The 21,481-nt window shown below is 53.0% G+C and overlaps 9 protein-coding genes across 9 annotated transcripts; 6 read left to right on the top strand and 3 right to left on the bottom strand.

Annotated features, from left to right (window-relative positions):
* The first annotated feature begins 216 nt into the window (after window positions 1-216).
* On the top strand, window positions 217-2,396 carry BDV59DRAFT_180015 (FAD-dependent oxidoreductase). The gene has a single exon (XM_073689991.1). It carries the CDS (start codon window positions 311-313, stop codon window positions 2,177-2,179), a length of 1,869 nt encoding a protein of 622 aa, XP_073547230.1. The 5' UTR covers window positions 217-310; the 3' UTR covers window positions 2,180-2,396.
* Window positions 2,397-3,918: 1,522 nt separating this feature from the next.
* BDV59DRAFT_42575 (uncharacterized protein) lies at window positions 3,919-4,800 on the bottom strand. The gene has a single exon (XM_073696355.1). It carries the CDS (start codon window positions 4,433-4,435, stop codon window positions 3,986-3,988), a length of 450 nt encoding a protein of 149 aa, XP_073547229.1. The 5' UTR covers window positions 4,436-4,800; the 3' UTR covers window positions 3,919-3,985.
* Window positions 4,801-6,258: 1,458 nt separating this feature from the next.
* Window positions 6,259-7,632, top strand: sun1 (SUN family protein UTH1; the record flags this gene model as incomplete). The annotated part of the gene is made up of 3 exons (XM_073694078.1): window positions 6,259-7,090; window positions 7,145-7,527; window positions 7,591-7,632. The coding sequence occupies 3 exons, from the start codon at window positions 6,259-6,261 to the stop codon at window positions 7,630-7,632; spliced, it is 1,257 nt and encodes a 418-aa protein (XP_073547228.1).
* Window positions 7,633-9,225: 1,593 nt separating this feature from the next.
* BDV59DRAFT_42407 (uncharacterized protein) lies at window positions 9,226-10,255 on the top strand. The gene is made up of 2 exons (XM_073696353.1): window positions 9,226-10,069; window positions 10,181-10,255. The coding sequence occupies exon 1, from the start codon at window positions 9,329-9,331 to the stop codon at window positions 9,869-9,871; it is 543 nt and encodes a 180-aa protein (XP_073547227.1). The 5' UTR covers window positions 9,226-9,328; the 3' UTR covers window positions 9,872-10,069; window positions 10,181-10,255.
* fhdA (putative transcription factor Tos4) lies at window positions 9,875-11,985 on the top strand. Its single transcript, XM_073696352.1, has 2 exons — window positions 9,875-11,490; window positions 11,542-11,985. The coding sequence occupies exons 1-2, from the start codon at window positions 9,973-9,975 to the stop codon at window positions 11,566-11,568; spliced, it is 1,545 nt and encodes a 514-aa protein (XP_073547226.1). The 5' UTR covers window positions 9,875-9,972; the 3' UTR covers window positions 11,569-11,985.
* Window positions 11,959-12,926, top strand: BDV59DRAFT_180002 (uncharacterized protein). Its single transcript, XM_073689990.1, has one exon. The coding sequence runs from the start codon at window positions 12,535-12,537 to the stop codon at window positions 12,820-12,822; it is 288 nt and encodes a 95-aa protein (XP_073547225.1). The 5' UTR covers window positions 11,959-12,534; the 3' UTR covers window positions 12,823-12,926.
* Window positions 12,927-13,044: 118 nt separating this feature from the next.
* On the top strand, window positions 13,045-17,621 carry BDV59DRAFT_180001 (armadillo-type protein). Its single transcript, XM_073689989.1, has 9 exons — window positions 13,045-13,256; window positions 13,319-13,363; window positions 13,449-15,580; window positions 15,634-15,925; window positions 15,977-16,134; window positions 16,184-16,462; window positions 16,512-16,817; window positions 16,869-17,010; window positions 17,072-17,621. Exons 1-9 carry the CDS (start codon window positions 13,238-13,240, stop codon window positions 17,173-17,175), a joined length of 3,477 nt encoding a protein of 1,158 aa, XP_073547224.1. The 5' UTR covers window positions 13,045-13,237; the 3' UTR covers window positions 17,176-17,621.
* A 106-nt stretch (window positions 17,622-17,727) lies between these two features.
* On the bottom strand, window positions 17,728-19,336 carry BDV59DRAFT_179999 (coiled-coil-helix-coiled-coil-helix domain-containing protein). Its single transcript, XM_073689988.1, has 3 exons — window positions 19,000-19,336; window positions 18,415-18,814; window positions 17,728-18,313 (listed from the first exon to the last, which is right to left on the bottom strand). Exons 1-3 carry the CDS (start codon window positions 19,199-19,201, stop codon window positions 18,142-18,144), a joined length of 774 nt encoding a protein of 257 aa, XP_073547223.1. The 5' UTR covers window positions 19,202-19,336; the 3' UTR covers window positions 17,728-18,141.
* Window positions 19,337-19,477: 141 nt separating this feature from the next.
* BDV59DRAFT_208218 (major facilitator superfamily domain-containing protein) lies at window positions 19,478-21,170 on the bottom strand (the record flags this gene model as incomplete). The annotated part of the gene is made up of 5 exons (XM_073695163.1): window positions 19,478-20,023; window positions 20,077-20,501; window positions 20,559-20,632; window positions 20,682-20,909; window positions 20,974-21,170. 5 exons carry the CDS (start codon window positions 21,168-21,170, stop codon window positions 19,478-19,480), a joined length of 1,470 nt encoding a protein of 489 aa, XP_073547222.1.
* Between the last annotated feature and the right edge of the window lie 311 nt (window positions 21,171-21,481).

The following is a 21,481-nucleotide window of genomic DNA, read 5'->3' as shown; positions in this document are numbered from 1 at the left end:
TACGAACGGATTAGTATAAATTTCTACAAAGTTATTGGTACATTCCATCTATGGAGATCAAAGAAGCTGACGGCTCACCACCGTCATTGTCTGTTGTGGACTCGCACTACGAATCGCCACGATGCATACTCGATGCAGAGAAACAGCTTACGGTAGCGAATATGACAACACGTAATTGGCCCTGCTTCGTATATACTTCTACATAGTACCTGTTGCGTCTGATGCATCTACTCTGATGTTTCGATGTCTCGAGGAAGAATGATGAAGCTAGGGATGTGTTGTCCTCGACATAAATAACTGAGCATTGCCCATGACATTTTTCCCAACTGAGAGCACGCCCGACACCGTAGGGTTTATAATGAGCATGAAAGTTCTCCTCTTGATATTCTTTTTTGCGACACTATCATATGCCTGTCCGCACGCGTCTTCCTGTCGCTGTAGGCCGCACCAGAGTTGCTGGCCCTCACTGCGGGACTGGAATGCACTGAACGACACTATTGAGGGAAACCTTGTGGCATTGCGCCCAGCAGCAGCGGCCTGTCATCCCCACGAGGCGGACGAGGTCTTCTGTAAGATTGTCACCGAGCAATGGACCAACTCGACCTGGCGCGCAACGCAGCCCGGAGCGGTGCAATATGAGAACTTCGAAGCGTGGGCGGAGCGAAACGAAAGCTGCTATATTGAGAACCCTCCCAATGTACCGTGCGGTCAGGGACGCATCTCGCTGTACTCGGCGCTCGTCAAATCCGCGGCGCACATCCAAGAAGCCGTCCGTTTCGCGAACAGGCGAAACCTGCGCGTCGTCATCAGGAACTCCGGTCATGACTTCCTCGGTCGGTCGGCTGTTCCTGAGTCGCTGCAGATATTCACCAACCACATGAAGGGTATCAGCTTTGTGGATGACTTCGTCCCAACCGGTGCCCCGGGGGATGCAAGTGAGGGCCCCGCCGTCACGATTGATGCCGGGGTCAATCTGCGCGAGATATACACTGCGGTCGGAGTACGAAATCGAACCTTTGTAGGCGGGTCAGCGCATACCGTCGGGGCAGCTGGAGGCTACGTGCAGGGAGGAGGACATTCGTTCTTGGGGCCGTGGAAGGGCATGGCGTCCGACCACGCTCTTCAATTTACGGTGGTCACTGCTGATGTGCGGCCCGTCTCTCTCCGCGGTGGATTATCGTCTAACCATATCGTCCAGGGAGAACTAGTGACCGCAAACAAGCATCAAAACAGCGACCTCTTCTGGGCCTTGCGAGGTGGCGGCGGAGGCACGTTTGGAGTCGTGGTCAACGTCACTCTACAGACGTTTGACGAGGCGCCTGCTATCTTTGTTAACCTCAACGTCACCTCGATCAGCGGAAACCCCAATTACTGGGAAGCCCTGGCAAAGTTCCATGCAGCGGTCCCTAGCCTCAGCGACACCAATGGCGGAGGATACTACCAAATCTTCCCCAACTACCCTTTGGGCAACCTCACCGTCTCGGTGCTAACAGGAGAACTAGTTTTCCCCAACCGCACCAATCCTGCCGGAGTCCAACAACTCCTTGATCCTCTGTTCGCGGGACTTAACAACCTATCCGGCATCAGGGCCGACTACTCGTTGTTACCATTCCCCAACATACTCACCCTCATCAACAACACACTGTTTCACAGCGACCACGATCCAACTGGTATTGTCGCTCTGCTCGGATCACGGTTATTCTCCCGCGACCTCATATCCTCCACCAAAGGCGTAGCTAAGCTAATCTCCACGCTGCAACGCTTCGATTACTACCCGGCGCGTGAGGTCATTGGGCACATTGTCGCCGGGGGCGCTGTGGCAGCCAACGGTGAGTCCGTCGACTCGGCTGTGCACCCGGCGTGGCGGGAGACGGCGCTGCACCTGATCATCACGCAGCAATGGAATGCGACAGCTTCGCTGGGTGAACAGGAGGCTATCCGAAATCTGACCGATGTGGAAGTGCCGCTGCTGCGGTCTGTGGAGGGCCCGCACGCGATGGGGGCGTATCTGAACGAGGCGGATCCCCACGAGACAGATTTCCAGGCGTCGTTCTGGGGGAAGAATTATCCGCGACTGTATGAGCTCAAGCAGAAGTGGGATCCTACGGGGTTGTTCATTGTGAACCGTGGGGTGGGGAGTGAGGATTGGGACGAGGAGGGGTTTTGTCGATGTGTCTAGATTGTCTCTGGGTGGAGTGGTTATTATTTTCCGGTAAGCAGTTCTGGTATGTTGGATACTATAGCAGATCGGCCGGGATTAAAGTACGCCGTAGGATAGAGAGTACACGGCCATTGATAGGTTTGAACCCGCCCAGCCTCTCAAAACTATGGACCAACAAGCGATGGACGCCAATCTCGTGGCTTCTCGGCAGTAACCGCGGATAAAAGAATGTTTGTCATCGCCGATAAGAATGTATCAGCTGCATCATACCATAGAGTAAATTGTTCTGAAACAAAAACCGGGATTCCATGCGAAAAGAGGAATTGATCCATCGCGTGGCTGAGTCAACGAAACGGACACTGCCTCTTAGATCCATCACGGCCGTCAGAGCAGTTCGTAGGCAGCCGCGCCCAGTGCAGGTGGGTACGTGCTTGTCATGAATCATGAAACGCGGTCTAATCGGGTACCTGAAATCGTGATACCCGAAAAGCGATTGCATATACGAGATTATCTATTAACGGCTAGTGGACGCTTCATACATTTGATCAACTAAGTCCACCTTGGACACGTCAAGGCTGATGTGTTGGATTTAGCGCGCAGCTTGGCATTTAAAAGAATTAAGAACCTAGTTGACACGCGAAAATACGAACTAGACGATTGGCGGTGGTATACAACATACCCGGTACGGCATAGCGGGAAGAACACAGGTTAACTCGCCGAACCCCACTATAGGCTGCCATGTTCGCAATGATTCCTTTCGCGCAGAATCCGAATCACAACGCCAGTTACGGAGTACGAGTCGCGTTGTCTGCCCCGCGGGATTGGGCACGAGCGGAGATACGTTGAGATTGAGCCACGCAAGCGGGGGCAAGAAGGTTTGATGGACTCCGTGATATCCGAAATTGCACTTCCCCTGTACGCTGAACAGCTACACATCCATCCATTATTCGGCCATGAGTGGCTGGACGCCTGTGGATACACTGGGACGCGAAACATGCACGGTGCGACAATGAGCCTCAGAATTGGACTTGTGCAGGGAATATGCGGCGGGACATTAATTAGAAAGGATGGGGAATAGGAGATTGAGGAGAGAAAGACTCGAATGTCGATATGGGATGTTTGTCGCGCGAGCTAGTGAGACTAGCGAAGTAAATTATTGCGACATTGAGTGTTAGTGGAGGGGTTCGGAGAGCTTAGCCTTGTGCTCTTCCATGGTCGAGACTGTGCGACTTGACTGGATGCATTCAGGGGAAGCAACCTTCGGTCAATTATTGTTTCGAGGATGGTTTACTTGTCGGATGGAATCGAAGTTGACGGTGAATGCGACATATTAGCCAAAGCTTGGCCGGAAGACTATCGACAACCGAAGTGGATATGGTGATAGCCTTGAAGCACTGACCGCCGACCGCTACCGATGTCAAAGGTACGACCAGCCATTGTCCAGCATGGATTTGGGTCGTTTGTACTCTGGTGTGGAACAAGCGGAGGTGACATCATGGGGAATGAAACACCTGCGAGGATATGAAGGTGCTAACACAATCCACCGCCAATAAATCGCATCGGAACATCCCACACGTCATTGACATATATAGGTCGGTATTGAACAGCTGGGGTGGTTGGTCCAGCCGATCTCACGTCTGTCTGTCTTGCCTTGGGCTCAACGTCGCCCTTGATTCATGTACCGCGTAAGGACCCCGACTAGGGTTCTGCAGGATAGGACGAAGTATGGAGTCAACGCCTGGCAGGCGTCTCATCCAGGGACAGCTGGCGAAGAATGTATGTACGGCGTACGGCAGACTCCTTCCTGACAGCCGTGACGAATGTCTAGGATCCCTTGGTCGTGGAGGGAAGGGACAGAAGGAGACTGTCATCATCCGTCTCCTTCTGTCCAACCCCTCCAGTTTCCCGTTGGAGGCTGGTGTCGAGATTTACTAGAAGCCGTGCAGAAACTTCAGTGCCTGCGTTTGGATGTAGGGATGTGTATCGTGGGCCTCGGTAATTAGTCCAAGTATGCTCGAGCAATGGACGTAATTTCGCACTGGGATGTGATTGACTACAGTTCCATTCACTGTGTGTCGGTGTAAGTGACAACACAGCAAACGGTCCGAGAAAATTCTCTGTATCAACTACGGGGGGGTTTTGAGTCGAGTATCGAGCAGATGATGTGCCCATTACGCCAGGGGCCGAAGGATCATCCTGGTAAGTTGGGATGTTCATGATGGGCACATAAACGGCTGAGTGCTCCGCAAGGCATTTTAGACTTTGGAAGAACATTGGGCGGTGTGTACCAATGGAAAATCAGAATCTTCTTTCCTTTTTCCCCTCTCGCCTGGCTCCAACGCAGATCGCCTCGAGTTAGTGGGCGCTCTCCCGCGGGAGTATCGGCCGTCGGATGGCAAGGTAACCCAGTTGGGTTAGTAACGCGATCCAGAGTGCTTGTCTACACGCCGTCCTTTGGCGACACAGAGTCAAGGCTCACTCAGTCAAAGGATGCTGCGCTCCATCCGGAGGGACCGTTTGAAAACTCAGCTGAGCCCCATTCCTGCAGAAAGGGAACGATCCGTGGAGCCCCAGGCAGAACACATCTCAGAGTTAATAACTTAAAGTCAGTATCCTAGTCAACATTGGTGAAATTGAGGGGTGTACTGTGTAGGATGACAGATTTAATTAACATGAACGACCAAAGAAAGAGAAAGAAAAACGAGGGTTACCGCCAGTCAGGGTGATGAGGCCGAAATTGCTAATAATACTCTGACCAGTCAGAGCGGGACGGGGAGATGAGACATTCCCCTTGTGGTCAAGGGTGGGGCAGGAAAGACAGCTGATTGGTGTGCCTGGAGCACCCGGGAAAGTCTGATCCCCACTGGCCACTGCCAAGATGACCGTGCTGATTGGCCAGACCGGGCTCCGATGTAATTTCAGCAAGCGCCAAGCTCGGGTTCAGGAACAGGAAACAGACAAACAAGGTATAGTCGGTGTTTTTCTCTCTCTTTTGGACCGGCGGCGAGAATAATAATTCCATCCAAGAAAATCCAAGGTGTTCCAGCCCGAATCATCACGCTCTGGCCATGGACACGTCGTCTCCCCCACCATTCTCTACGGAGTATGTAGGTACGGAGTAGACTAGCACCTCCTGCGTATAGGTATACAAAAACACATGGCTGGATCGATTATTTGCCTATCCACGGATCCTACCCGATGTGTTGTCCCTGGAACCATCAAGAGATCAATAGGAGACAACTGATGCAAGAGAAGAGAGGAAGTCTACGAGCCAGAGTTCGATGGCGCCTCGGTGGGCCTCGACAAGGATGAAATATCATACGAATAAATAATATTAATATTATCGTCTGTCGATTCTTTGTCTCCACTAGTCAATCAGAATGGCTATCGGCTCCCCACTTCCTCCTCCTGGAAGGGTCGACCTGCACGCTTGCCACGGCCTGTTCCCTCATTAGCCCCTGGACCGTCTCCTCCTTGTCAATCTCCCTCTTTCTCTCTCCTCCTCCCTCTCTTTTACTCCTTGCAATCCTCCTCCTTCTCCTCCTCCACATTCTCCCCCAGAGCGTTTCATTTCCTTTGGCTTACCTTGAGTTTTCCTATCCGACCTGAGGGAACTTGTTCTCTCTCGCACACTCTTTTGGGAACCTCATCTCGTGAATTCGCTCCTTCAATTCCTTTCTCATATCAATCCGTCCAAACCGCCTTCAATTCCTGTACAGACTTCGAAGACGAACGCGCGACTGGCTTGCCGTCCCGTTGATGTATGTTCTATTTCCTTAATTCTTATGTCCTTGTTCCTTCTCCTTGGTCCCCTCCCTCCCACATTCCTTCTCCTCTCCCCCGTTGGTATGCGATAGTACTCAACGTCCCGCACTGTCGGTGTTGTTGGTCTCGCCTCCGTGGCGCTCCGTCCTAAATACCTGGCTGCATGCCTCCCGGAAATGGCACTGCTTCTTGGGAAAATCATCAACACCGACAACTATACCCACTGACAACCCTAACATCCTATCTCATCCCACCTGTTGGGATATGCGCTAACTGTCAATTCCCCGGGTCTAGACCTGGATATAAGGATACCTCGTTTGTGAATCAACACCATGAAGCTCAACTCCGTTGCTCTCACCCTGGCCGCCGCCGGCTCTCTCGTCGCGGCCGAGGGCCACAAGGGCCACGCCCACCGTCACCACCAAAAGCGTGAAGTCACCAGCACTGTCGACGACACCGTCATCAAGTACGTCCTGGGTGGAAAGACCCTTACCGCTGAGGAGGTGTGCAAAGGCATCAAAGAGGGCTACCTCATGTACGCCAACCCTTCTCCGGACGTCGATGCCTGCGCCAGCTTGACCAGCTCCTCGACCTCCACCCCGACCCCTACTCCGACTGTTGCTCCTGCCCAGTTCGTGGAGACCTCGTCTTCCTCCACTGTGACTCCTACCAGCACCTCGTCGTCCACCAGCAGCGCCGCCCCCACCTCGGCCCCCGCTAGCTCTTCCAGCAGCTCCGGCAGCGCTTCCTCCGCCACCGGCCTTGAAGCTACCTTCCCCGATGGCGAAATCGACTGTGGTACTTTCCCCTCCGCGTACGGTGCCATCCCTCTGGACTACCTTGGCCTCGGTGGCTGGTCCGGTATCCAGTACGTCTCCTGGTTGGACGACCTGATCAGCGACATTGTCACCGCCGTCACCGGCGATGACTGCCACGATGGCGCCATGTGTTCCTATGCTTGCCCGCCTGGCTACCAGAAGTCCCAGTGGCCTACCGCCCAGGGCTCCACTGGCCAGTCCGTTGGAGGTCTCCAGTGCAAGAACGGCAAGCTTTACAAGACCAACCCGGACCTTTCTGACAAGCTGTGTATCCCTGGTGTTGGCGGTGTCAGCGCCCAGAACAACGTCGGCGAGACTATTGCCATCTGCCGTACCGACTACCCTGGTAAGTAAACCCGGTGTTTATTCCGTGAAGTTCATCGCTCATTTCACGTTGTAGGTACCGAAGCCGAGACCATCCCTCTTGGCCTGGGCCACACTGAGCTGCAGCCCTTGACCTGCCCCGACGGTGCCAAATACTACAAGTGGAAGGGCCAGACCACCTCCGCCCAGTACTATGTCAACCCCAAGGGTGTTTCCACCGAGAAGGGTTGCCAGTGGGGTGATGGTAGCGAGCCCATCGGTAACTGGGCTCCTGTCAACCTTGGTGTTGGCGAGAACAACGGCAAATGGCTCTCTATCTTCCAGAACAGCCCTACCACCAACAAGAAGCTGGACTACAGCGTTGAGATCAAGGGTGACGACCTCAGCGGATCCTGCAAGTATGACGCCAACAAGAAGAAGTTCGTCTCTAACACTGGCGAGAACGACTCTGGCTGCACTGTAAGCATCCCACGTAATTGCGCTGTCTTTTCCCAGCCCGTCAGTTAACCTTATCTCCTACAGGTCCAAGTCATGTCTGGTGATGCCACCTTCGTCTTCTCCTAGATCGTCCCAGCGAAGTCGCTTTCCAGTACAGCCATGGGCTTTACCGGGCCTTTCGATTGATGAAGGTGGACCTCCATTTAGCAAATATTTGATACCTTTCTTGCCTTTATGAATCGAAGTTGAGTGTATTTTCTTTCTTGTGTATGTTAGTACATTGCCTTATGTGACTTTGGGATTTACGTTGTCACATTTGTAGTGTCTCTATCCACTTTGGTGGAGACAATTGTGGTTAGATTTTACCTTCTCCGCTACAAAGTAACATGGTTCTGTTTATCTATTTTGGGTCATGTCTGGGGCGTCTAGGATATGATGTAGCTGCGGGTATCAGTGTTCGGCGGCTGGTCCGGTGTCGAATACTGCAAGCAAGCCCATCGGGTATCTCAGATGAAACGGGTGTGGGTCAAATTCGGATTTTGTATCATGAATTGATTGTAACATGGCTAGTCTGTGGGTGGTCAATCCTGACGTCCTTACCTGCATCGGGTGTGTCAACCCATGCAAGGGGTTCCATCACATTGAACTTACCTGCCGCTGGGATACAATCTCATTGCGATTGGCCTTTCTTCTGTAAGGTACATAGGTGCATCTGTGGCTCCGGATGTTGATTGTCTGCACTATGGGTTGGGTGATAGACGTACGGCGTATTGATGCCTTTGTCTTTCCGCGACCGGTCGATGATATATAAGGTAATGGCTGTCTCTCGTTCATCTATCACTCGTTTGGATATTTTGTACACTATATGATTCGGTTGCCAATTTAATTGATAATTTGATTCATTTCTGTGTATTTCTGATGGGTATTGCAATTTGTTGGTCCCTAACCTTGGTGCGTTGCTCATAGGGCATATGCATACTTCCGCAAGGGTATATATATCTGCACTCTGTTATCCAGAACAACACGCACATCGCCACCATAACTACCATCCAAGACATAACGCGCTTCCAATGATGGGTGAACGTCTTTCTACACTTATAATCCAAGTATTGAGATGGAAGACTACATTTCAAACTACATCAGGCTAGAAACAAAACTCACGTAACCACTCACATTTCCGATACATTTCGCCTGAAAATCGTTGAGTCAGCTTAGATACAATGTGCTTGCCCACCGAAAAATCGCAGTGTGATGTCACGGAATGTGAACCGGTTGGAACGATCGGTGAGTTTCTGGACTGACGCGAAGGTGGGATGGCGGGAGGTCGCGTCGAGAATCGGTTGATTGGCTGGGTGGGTAAGAGTAAAAACCGGTATCTACCTAGGTATCTCCATTGACCGAGATTGGGTTACTAGCAGGTGTCTGAGGTATTTCGGATGGGTATTATTGCAGGCAGTGTTGCAGGCAGGGTTGGTGACGAGGCATGTAGGGTCGTCCGATCTGCTGTGGGGAATCTGGCGATAACATCCCAGGAAGTTTATGCATCGCGTCCTGGAGATCTCTGCCAAAAGAACCAGAAGCACCGTGAGCCATGGACGCCACTGTTGGGATTTTAATACCGACACCCGAGTATCGACAGTAAGAAGTTATAATACCCCCAAGTTACCTAATGTACAATTGCGAAATAGCCTCATCCTGTCACAATCACCATGCGTGGGCGGCGGCCAATCACCGGCGAGAGACCCCTGCAGCGGGCACATGGCTTTGCTATTTTGAGTTAAGTTCCGCCGGCGCGTCGGGTGAGTAATACACATCACGTGACATGGCGCGAGTCACGGGACTCGAACCAAAGAACGCGGGTTATATGCTGGTAGACGCGGGAACACGCGACTTGTATACAGGATACAAGAGGGAAAGGCCGAGAGACGAGCCCAGAGCCAGACATCAGATCTACTGGAACTACCTACCATCCTCGTGGACTCTTGTGTCGTGGCCAGCAGGGCAAACGCAGAGTCGGCGCGCGGTCGGTGGTGGAGCGTTGAGACCTCGTCGGCGCCTATCGAACGCGTCTCGGGCTGTAAGCGTGCATTTCCGCGCTGGAAGGACGAGACGCTCCGCTCCGGCAGGCATTCCACCACACACCACAATCTTTCACCCTTTTTTCTCTCTTCAATGTTTCCTCGTTCCTTCTTGTAGGCCCGTCTCTTCTCTCCCAACCTCCTTGCTCTTCCTTCTGGGAGGTGGTCTCCATGTTCACTCTTTTCTCTCATCTTTCCTCCCCGTCTTTAACTTTCCTCTCTCCTTCCTTCCCTCGACTCGCTGCAGTCCCTATAGAAGAGTCTCTAGGACCCTAACTCGGTCCTGACGCGCTCTATTAATTGTCAATCTCTGCCCCTCCAAACCCCTTTAACGTGATCTTGACCGGCCTGTCTACTGATTGAGAGGGTTCTCCTTCGCGTCATCACCATGGAGTCGTCGCCTCCGAGGAGTGGCACTGCTGCTCCCGTGGCAGGTGTGAAGCGTCCGGCGTCCCTGCTGCCCGCTTTCGAGCCATTGAGTTCCTCCCCTTCCCTTCCTCGGCCGCAGAAGCGTGTAGCTCGGGATGACCGTGCAATTGCCTCGACGTATCCCACTCCAGTTCCTACCTCGTCGACCCATATCATGTCCTCTTCCCCCCCTCGAATGGCTACGTCGCGTCGTACCTTCGCGTCCACCAACTCGGAACGGACCCCTCTCTCCGCCGTCCCGACCCTGATGCTCCCAGAGAATGGGGAGCCCCTTCTTATGGGCCGATCGAGCGCGTCGTGCCATCATCAGCTCGCTGCCAACCGGATGATCTCGCGGATTCACGTCAAGGCGACCTACAAGCCTGCCCCGAACCCGTTTGACCGGGATCGAGTGGAGATTATGTGTATGGGATGGAACGGAATCAAGCTGCATTGCCAGGGAAAGACATACGACCTGGCCAAGGGAAAGACCTTCACGTCCGACATCAAGGATGCGGACATCATGATTGACGTCCATGACGCACGCGTTCTCGTGCAATGGCCGCGGAACGAGAGGAAGGACTATGCCTCGACCGACTCGGAACAGACATGGGAGGAGAACACGCCGACACGCAACAGCAAGGCCCGCCACAGTTTGCATGATAGCTCCGGTGCTGACCGCCAGCGACTGGCTTCTCCTGTCTCTCCCTCACCGGCGGTGAAGTCGATGATCCCTCCCTCCTCCCCTCTGTTCACTCCTACGCGTTCCCGGAATGCCGTGGTTGTATATGAGGATGAGGCCTCTCCCACCCGTCGTGCCCACCCGGCAGACCCCTTGGGATCGGAGGATGCCCAAAAGTCCTCCAGTGTAGGCGATCTCCTGCAGAGCTCGCAGTCCAGTGACCTCAGTGATTTGAGTAAGCCGGACGATCTGTCCGATCATGATGAGGAGAATGACCCCATTGTCCACTCCTTTGGGCCTTACGGCGAGAACCTCCTTCCTCGCTTGGCTTCCTTCTCTGCCGACGAATCTCCCCTTCGACCTACTCGGCCTCCCAAGCAGGCTGCGCACCAGCCCTTCCAGCCCACCCAAGCCCCCAAGCAGCCTTCCAGGCCCGCTGACGTGGAGGCCCCCGAACCGAGAAAGGTGGAGTTTGACGAAAGTTGGGAACGGGTGCAGAACCATGCTGTGAACCAGTTGGCCTTCTCCCGTCTCTCTTCGACCCCGTTCTCTACTATCATTCAGAACCTCCCGCCCACTCTCTGGAAGCGTGATGGCCATGCCAAGGTGGGTCCATCCAGAGACGAAATCCGGACGATCCTCGATTCGACAAAATGCATCGGCAAGGTCGCTCGTGAAGGAAAAGATGCGGCAGGCAAACCGCTCGAGAGCGAATATTACTATATCCCTGACTTTGACGGCGACGAGATGCGTCGTGAAGCGGTGGTGAACGACCTTAGAAAACCAGGCCTTCGCAACTGTCGAAAGCAGCACAAGGTATGACCCTCCGGCCTTTTGAACCACACCACCGGACTAACCCCGCGGCAGCAATACTTCTGGCGTAAACCGAAATAGATGGGACGTGACGAGACCGCGGTGTCTCTACGATCGTTCGAAACGGATACCGTTCTTAGTAAATAGTTGCAATGTCTTTTCCTTTCGTCTTTCCTCTTGATGGACTCGCATAGCGTGGCGTGGGCATACCCTGTTTGATATCGTTTTTATGCTGTTGTATGTTGTTGTATGATCTATGGTGGGACCGAGGTTTATTTTCTTCCTATCCTTCATGCCTTTACCTTTTATTCGACCGCCTCGATGAGGTGCAACTTGTTTCTGCTGTCCACGTGCGGAGTCACCCGTTTCTTCTGTTGATCATACGTCTGTTGTGGCGTCCGACTCTAGATGCTCACGAGATCTTGACTGGTTGGATTGTACGCAGTGTGTTTTGTTTTCGAGTTGCGTGGATGTCTGTCACCAGCTCTGATCCAGTATGGTTGTATCTTAGGTTAAAGAGCCAAAAGCTTCGTCTGTTTCTAAATGATATTCTATCTGAAGTGAAGTATGGGTGAGATCACTAGCACGTGACGGTGGCTACATTCGAAGATTATGTCATGTCCCCAAGCCATCACGTGTTGTCGCATCCTTTTGAAATCAACACGAAATTCGGGCAAATCTGTTAGCAGCTGTAACTCATCCGTCGTTCGCCTTTACTGTCTTTGAGGTTTGCGTGTGACCAAGCGCATTCGTCGGAAAGAATGCCGCAGCGATCGAGACCCGGGGTATTATGATTGAACCCAAACGTCAGTACCTTCGCCACCGGAGATGGTCTGACATGAAGCCTATTTGTAGCGTTCGATCGGATAAGACGTCCTGTTTTCTCGGCTGAGCCCAATATTTCAGGTCGGTCCCTCGACACAAATCTAACTTGAGAACATCTCCCGTGTAACGCAATCCTGCGCGAAGACCATCCATTTCATCGGAAGACTGCAAACATATCTGCGTCGACGCTCACCATATTCACCGCTAATCGCATGCCACAAAATGCCGTCTACAGATAACCAGCAGGCATTCGTGGGATCATCCACCGAATTTTCCGAGATTCAAACCGTCGTGCTTCCTGGCGAGGTGCCTCGCCTGCGCAGGGCCGATACATCGCCTGCCGGCCACCCCGACATGCATCGCGAGGGGCTGACGAAGCCATGGCGGCCGAATCCGGATCGTCGCCAGAGTTGGAATGAGCAGGATATGCGGCATCAGTCGCAGTCACGCTTGTTGGACTTGGAGGAAGGGCGGGAGACGGGGTTCACGGAGGAGCCGCGTGGGTTTTAGGACGAGGGATGAAAAGTGCATTGTGCTGGACGCATGTAGGGCATATGGAAGATTGTCACAGTAACGGATATGGTCGCATTGAATGTATTGGATTTGCTTTTTGATGCACCGGAGATGGATGGATGATGGATGATGGATGTAGTTTGTAGGCATCGGCTGGCTCACTAAGCAACCGCCTTCGGCTCGCACCTCGCCGCATTTCCTCCGGCTTTTCAACAAGCATCCCACTCCCCCTCCTCTCCCCTTGACGCACATCGCTGACGGCTGACTCTCAAGACGGTGCGCGTCATTCCTCTCTACGCTATCTTACCAATGTGGCGTTCAGGTCACTTGTGCGCTTTCCTTTCCGACTCTTTGAAAGGACCCCACGACAGTTGAAGTCTATACGGCGGGATCGCTGCGGACAGACGACAAGATGGACCGCCAAAGAAAGAGTACGCCCGTGGCTCCAACTCTGCTACTCCAGACGCGTTCATTCTAACCTCGTCCGAAACAGGAGTCCTTCGCGATCTCAATGAGAAAGCCTGGGCTGGAGAGAGCGGTAAATAATGGACCCTCCCTTCCCCAATCACCATGGTGCCCTTGCCTCTCCCACGCACCGTCTAACGCTTCCACTCGATGAACAGATATCTTCCCCGTCAGCAAATCCCTCGACTCAGCCCTGAAGAAGAATACAGCGTTCATCAAGCGCCTCCGCACCGGCATCAACGCCGCCTCGCAACAGACCTTCCTGACCGATATCCGCACCCTCTCGCTGCACAAGTACCTCTCCGAGATCATCTCCGCCTTCTACGAGGGTCTCTGCAAGCTCAAGTCCCCCGGCGAGATCGCCACCGGCGTCGAGATCGCCAGCGCCCTGCACCAGCGCTTCGGCCCCGCCGAGTTCACCCGCCAGATCGGCTGGCTGCTGGGCCGCGGCCTGAGCACCCCGGACAAGGGCCAGCTGAAGGCGCTCAGCCCGGAGCTGCGCGAGCGCGAGGAGAAGGACCGGTTGTCGCGCCATCGCGTGCTGCTGCGTGTCGTCTCCGAGCTGTGGCTGGTGGGCGTGCTGCGGACGCTGGACGACATCGAGCGCCCGGAGGACGTGGGCGCCAAGGGCGTGAAAGACGGCGGTCTCGGAATCGCGGGCAAGGACGGTGTCTCGTCCAAGACAAAGGCGACCCCGTCGTCGTCGGCGGCGGCGACGGCGGGGGGAGCAGCCCCGCGGGACCCCGAGAAGGAGGCCGAGCCGTTCCCGCTCGAGGTGCTGAAGGATCTCCTCGGCCATGACCGTGACCATACCAATCTGGCACTGGCGGTGTTGTTCGTGAAGAGCTTCAGCTGGGATATTCTGGGCGTTCGGCCGGCGGATGAAGGTAGGAAGACGGTTGAGGCTGATGGCGCGACGGCGCCTGCAGGCACGGCGAATGGCGCTGGAGGCGACGATGCGAGTGATGCTGATAATGATCCGCCGCTGACGCCGGAGAAGGGCCGGCTTCGTTTCAAGAGCATCCTGAACCGGTACTTGGAGGATGTCAAGGCGCATGTGGTGCGCGATCAGAGGGCGTTGGCTACGCAGAGCCGTCGCAACGCGGAGGCGTACGTGAAGAGCGGCGAGATCTTTGAGGATCGCCAGGCGAATTTTGAAAAGCAGACCAAGTCGCTTGAGAAGCTGATTGCGAACACTCAAGTTCTGTGCGAGGCGCTGGGCGTGGAGATGCCCGCCCTGGCGGAGCAGGAGTCGGCGGATGCCACATCTAGTGGCGGCATCGGCCTTGTGAAGACGTCCGAGTATCTGCGCGGCCAGGGCGAAGGGGCCGGTATCTGGGAAGATGAGGAAGAACGCCGTTTCTACGAGAACCTGGTTGACCTGAAGGGCAAAGTGCCCGCCGTGCTTCTGGAGGACGGCAAGAAGAAGAAGACCGAGGCGGATGAAGGTGCGAAGAAGAAGGATGGTGAGGCACCTCCCGATTCGGCCGCTGAGAAGGCTGAATCGGCGGACGAGAAAGCCGCTGCGGAGGCCGACGATCAGTCTACTGCCATCGCGAGCAAGACTGTTGGAGCCCAGGTCGATGCTCTTCTGGCTAAGCTGCCCGATCTGCAGACGAAGGACCACGTCGATCAACTGGCTTTAGACTTTTGCTTTGTCAACTCGAAGGCATCGAGGAACAGACTCATCAAGGCCATCTCCGATGTACCCAAAGGGCGTATCGATCTTTTGCCTCTGTATTCTCGTCTGGTGGCAACGCTCGGCCAGTATCTTCCTGATATTCCCCAAGGACTCACCACATATCTCGATGAGGAGTTCCGGAGTCTGCAGCGCCGCAAGTCCAAGGAGTTCCTTGGCCAGGTCCGGATGAGCAATGTCCGCTATCTTGCCGAGTTGACCAAGTTTGGCGTCGTCCCAGAACACATCATCTTCCACTGCTTCAAAGTCTCCCTCGACGACTTTTCGCGGGTGAATATCGAGATTATCGGTCACCTCCTGGAAAACTGCGGACGCTACTTACTCCGCAATCCGGAAACTTCTCCTAGAATGGCCTCATTCCTGGAGACGCTAGGGCGTAAGAAGGCCGTTCAGCATTTGAGCCAGCAAGAACGGATGATCATCGAGAATGCCGTCTACTATGTTGACCCGCCACCTCGGCCTGCGATTCAGCAGAAGGAGCGTACGCCCATGGAGTCTTTCATCCGCAAGTTGATCTATCTGGATATGAACAAACGCAATTACACGAAGATACTGAAGTCCATCCGGAAGCTCCACTGGGAAGAGCAGGATGTAAGTATTTCCGGACCCGTGGGAGATTTCTCAGTGCAGCTAATAATTCCAAGGTTGTTGCTATCCTGGAACGTGTTTTCAGCAAGCCTGTCAAAGTGAAATATGGAAACATTCATCTCCTTGCAATCCTTGTGAGCGCTCTCTACCGATACCACCAGGATTTCGTCATCGGTGTTGTGGACAATGTCCTTGAACAGATTACCCTCGGGCTGGAGCAGAACGACTTCAAATTCAACCAGAAACGGATTGCAGAGGTCAAATATATTGGCGAACTTTACAATTACAAGATGATTGATTCGCCAGTGATCTTCGATACCCTGTACCGCATCGTGACATTTGGCCATGGTGAGTGTCTTAGGAGCTGGCTCCATAGCCGCATTTTTTAACAGCTTATAGAAGGTGGAACACCGATGCCCGACAAGCTCAATGCGCTGGATTTGCCAGATGACTTTTTCCGTGTCCGTCTAGTGTGCACTTTATTGGACACCTGCGGACATTGCTTCGATCGTGGATCTGCGAAGAAGAAGTTGGACTTTTTCTTGACCTTCTTCCAGGTATATGTGTCGATATTATCAATAAGTGTTTGAAGCTGACAATTACTAGTACTATATGTTCACAAAGGACCCGCTGCCGATGGACATTGACTTCCTCGTTCAAGACACGTATTCGATGACTCGTCCACAGTGGAAGTTGGCTACCGATCTACAAGAAGCTACCGCGCTGTTCGGCGAGGCAGTGGCCCAGAACTTCAAAACGCAAGATTCCGAGCGACCCGTGGAAGCAGACGAAGATGACGCCGAAAGCAGTTCGTCAGATGAAGGCTTGGAGGAAGATGCAATGCCAGAAGTAGACGAAGAACAAGAATCGAGTGATGAGGCTGATGTCAGTATTCTCGCTGTTGGACTCATTACTCGTGCTAACATCAACCCAGGTATCTGCTCTTAACGCCGAGCGAAATGACGAGAGCGACTCCGAAGAAGAGCAAATCTTCGTCACCCGCCAGGAAGAGGAACGTGACCCCGAAGCCGAAGCCGAGTTTGACCGGGAGTTTGAGAAGATGATGTCAGAGAGCTTGGAGTCTCGCCGGTTTGAGCGCAAGGGCATTTTCGATATCCCGCTGCCGATGCGACGTTCTGCGCGCGAGAACACCGCAGAGAACACTTCCAATGAACCCTCTGAGGCGCCACAAAGCACCATGGCCTTCTCATTGATGACAAAGAAAGGAAACAAGCAACAGGTTTGTTTGGCGCATTCTAAGACTGCTGTATACGATGTTGACTGTGCGTAGACTCGGACCATCGATTTGCCATCGGATTCCAGCTTTGCAGTAGCCATGCGCAGCCAACAGCAAGCGGACCGTGAGGAACAACAACGGATCAAGAACCTGGTTCTCAACTACGAAATGACCAACGAGACCGACAACAATGATGGTGAGTACTGTCCCTTGTTTCACTTTGACAACGCACGAGTTCGTACTCACGCGTTTTCTAGGCCTTGAGAAACGCCCGGCGCGTGATACCCGCATGGACAAGGCCGGTGCCAACCGAACCGCATTTCGCTCCCGGAAACTCCAGCTTAGCGACGTCAATTGGTAAGATGATCTGATGTGTCTGTATCCACTTGTCAGACCGACAATACTATTTCCTCCTGGGAGTTCCGCCTCGACAGCATACTCCTTTGGCGCGGGCTTCACGGATAACCAGCGCTTGTTGACGACTGGCGTCCGGCTTCTGCAGGCGAAGTCCACAGGGTATTTACCTTGCTGTCTGTATTCTCGCCGGGGCGATTCGTCTTCCCCCGCATCTCGTATGGCGCGAGAAAGCGTAAGATCTAGACCGCCCTGAAGAGTATCGGTATGAGTTTTGCCTCTTGCGAATCTGCCTAGTAAAGCTGGGGGGCGTTCTTGAAGGCACCAAATCAATGTGGCTAGCCCTATTAGTTATGCCGATAGCCAGTCTTCTGCACCGACACTGCGTGCGATGGCGAGCGCTGGGAGCGGTGGACTGGGTCGAAGTTTTCGGGAATGCCAATTTGTATTGCCAATTAGATTGTTGTTGATAATTACCATTTATTGCTGTTGACACGCGACAAGCATGCGTGCTCTCGCTGTAGATCCCATACCACTGAATCTATTGCTGCATAAGAGCCTCTGATACAAAAAACGGATTCTATTTCTATCACGTCTCTCCCGAAGATCCACACAACATACACGTACAGTAGGTTACACATGCGAGGGCAAAACAAACATAAGGCAAGAGTGGGAATGGATGCTCAAAATCACAACACAAAGGAAAAGAATATAGTAGGAGATGCCATGAGATACTGTATAGCGGAAGGGATATCGCACGCGCAGACGAAAGAAGTAGAAAAGAGGAAAGAAACGGGCATATAATGCTATAATACACGGACCCAATCTTCACATCGTTCTTTTCTTCTTGCCCCGGACTCCGCGAAAGCCTCCCATTCACGAGTCAGGTAGCACGCTTGCTTTTACGGATGGGGTTCTTCTGATCCCAGTGCTGACATATCCCCGATTTTCGAAGCGAGGGTGTTTTCGTCATCTAGTTCTCGGCCTTGCTCTCCTGTTTCATCTCCTCAGGCCTCACCTCAGGGACAGGCTCACTTGCGGCGACGGGAGCATCACCGCCTTCAGCGGCGGGAGAGGCGTCCTCGTCGTCCTCTAGCTCGGCGCCGTAGACGTCAGGGTACTGGCGGAAGCAATCTTGCATGCCCCTATTCACGACTCGTTAGCTCCTGACTTATCCCATCCGTACGACACCGTATCCCGTCCTTCCGACAGAACATATACGCAGACAGGGTGGGGTTCAACGTACTTGAACTTCTCAATGCAGTCCATGCCCTTCGGCTCCTCGGTGGAGTACACAAAGCAGCTGAAGGCGGCCTTGAACTCCTCTCCGCAGGGTCCGTGGGCCATCCCACCCAGACAGGGGCAGTCCCAGTTGATCTCGCCGGTTTCGGGGTTGAAGGCGGCTTCCTGGCCGGCCTCGTCCTCGAGCTCTTGGGGGTTGTTCACGGCATTGGCGGCGGCGGCAGCTTCGGAGGCGGGCTCCGCAGCGGGCTGCTGCGCGGCAGGTTGTTGCTCTTGCTCTTGCTGGGGCTTGGAGGAAGCGGTGGATTCCTTCTGTTGGCGGATCTTGGGCTTGATGGAGTCGAGGGTGGGAAGGGAGGAAGAGTCGTCGACGGGGGCGGGTTGGGGCGTGGAGCGGAAGGAGACTGGTAGGATCGCATTTGGTTAGTCGAATATGTTACTGGGAGGCGCTCAATGGCGCTTGCATGGGTTTGCCGTCTGGTCTTGTGATGGGGTAGGGGCGCTGGATCGCGAGGCCTTGGTACGAAAAGTATCCGGAAAAATTCATGGCCAGGCATTGCTTAACCGGAGGATGCAAGAGGGCACGTACAGTAGGGCTTATCGGCGAAGACAGAACTCGTGTTGTAGTAGTAGATAACTCCACCAGCCAGTCCAAGGCGCAGGAGGCTGCTCTTCCAGCTCCTCGACTTGGTGGACTCTGCGGGCGAGGTGCTTATCAATCGTCTGCTGGCCGGGCCACGGACTGCGGTGGCCGGAGCGCGGAGGAGAACTCGGGAGGCGGGACGGAACATGGTGGGAGGAAGCGGGAGGAGAAAAGAAGGAATTGAGGCCCGGACGAAGGTCACAGGGAGGCGAGCGACATGAACGGGGAGGAATGAAGATGAGGCGGAGAAGCGAAGGCGAGTCGAGTCGGAGATGGAGAGAAGTTCATGTGGATCTGAGGAGTTTTTGTGGCCTGAGTATTCAGGCATTAAAATCCTGTTTGGGATGGCCAGTCACGGGGTCTGTGGCCAATCAAAGGGTTTTATTTAAAACTACTCCTCAGCCGACACTATCATAATAACAGATCAATATACATATCTCCAACCACGTTCCCCGGAGCCCTCAACATATCCCTCTGCTCTATCAAGCCGCTTGTTTAGTATCTTAGCCCGCCACTTCACCAGAACAGCAGCTATCACAGTCACCAGACAACCGACCAAGATCAGGCCCCCACCGAGTCGATAAAACGGCTCTTGGGACGTCGGAAAGAAGTATGGACTGAACCAATGGCTGCTTTGACTGATACAGTTTGCTATTGCAATCAAAGCCGCTTTTTTGCTGCGTGGTGCCGGCACTAGTGTGGTTTCCCAGGAAAGTTGCAGGTTCAGACCTGAATATGTGCCGGAACACAGAAGGATCACTCCAAAGTATCTGGCTCCGACATTCAACGTGGAAATAAGGATGCTACATCCAGCCGCAGCAAAGACTATTGGAATGACGATATGGTAGAATGATTCTTGGAGTTTTCCGGAGGAGTATGCTATGGAGCAGGCCGCAAGGTAAGCAATGGCGTAAGGAGGGGCTTGAACAAGATATGTCGTCATTTCATCAAAGTGGAATGTTTCCAGAATCTATAATGTCAATATTAGCTTAAAACTCGGTTTTTGGGATGAGGGCTACCCACAGAGGGCAGGAAATCTTTGAAGCTCTGCGCAGTAACTAGGGCGAAATGCATAAGACAAAAGAGCCATGTAAATGGTTCTCTCGCCGCTGCCTTGAGCCCGTCCCATGTTCCACCGTCAGTTTCCTCAACCCCACCGTTGGACATGAGTACCCTATACTGTGCCATTTCCTTTTCAGATTCGGACAGAAATCTGGTATTGTGTGGCCAGTCAGGAAGAAGGATGTAGCCTAGGATGGCTACACCAACAGACACCGCCCCTTCAATGATAAAAAACCATTGCCATGCATGGAGACCGTGTACATTATCCATATTTGTTAGGATTCCCGCTGCGAGGAATCCAGAAATTATATTGGATATTGTATTTCCCGCATGCCAAATGGCCATTCGCATCGGATTCTCCTCCTTCGTGTACCAGGAAGATGTCACTTGGATAAACTATCATTATTTATATTTCTTAAACTCTCAAAAGGAATCCGACTTACTCAGAGCAATCCCAGGAAAGAATGGTGCTTCCGCAAAGCCGATGAAAAATCGGCACACTGCAAAACCGGCGCCACTGAAGAAGCATTAGAAGTCAAACTCAATTTTAGGCCGACAGAACATACGATGTCATAGCTGGCATACAGATAGTACCAATACTCCAGGCCAACATGATTGAAGGCAGAAGCCACCGAGGATTTGCCTTCGCTAGCCACAGATTGCCTGGCAACTGCCCAATAAGGTATCCGATATAGAACGTAGATATACCTGTATTCCATACAGTGTCACTCATGTGGAGGTCTTCTTGCAAGCCCGCCAAACGGGCATTTGAGACATTGATACGGTCGAGGTAACTGATCCATATGTATTAGCACGTATTCTTTAGCCCAAATATTCTGCTACGAAGCAAAGACTTACTTCATGAGAAACATCAGTGTTATGCAGGGCATCATTCTCCAATCAATAATCTTAACGACCCTATGGTTAAGATCTCGCATTTCATCATCTGTAAGATCTCGGAGAGTGGGAAACAAAGCCTGTAACTGTGCCGGCGTGAGTGCAGTTGACTGAGAGACATTCTCCTTATGATCAACCTCGACCTTATCTTCAGCCATTTTATCATCTATATACTTAGGTAGTGGGGATATCAGGGATGAAAGTGATAGTCAATGCAAGATCCACATTTTGGACATGCTTCTTTATAGTGCATCTTCCCACCGAGTACGACTGGGGACGGAGTATAAACTCCCATCTCAAGATTTCTTGGAGAGCTACCCCATACCCCGCATTTGCGGGGTGCACGCCTATGGTAGGTGTATACCAAGAAATACCAAGAGGCTTCCAAGAAACATCTACTAATGAATGAAATGACCTTGCCCTAATGAGTTAGGAACGCGGCCGATAACCTCCCGTGGATTATAGAATC

The sequence above is a fragment of the Aspergillus ambiguus genome (genome assembly GCF_047715705.1).
Source record: "Aspergillus ambiguus strain CBS 117.58 unplaced genomic scaffold BDV59scaffold_19, whole genome shotgun sequence".
NCBI lineage: Eukaryota > Fungi > Ascomycota > Eurotiomycetes > Eurotiales > Aspergillaceae > Aspergillus > Aspergillus ambiguus.
The sequence above is the reverse complement of the archived record's forward strand: the minus strand, read 5'-3'. Positions and strand labels throughout refer to the sequence as shown.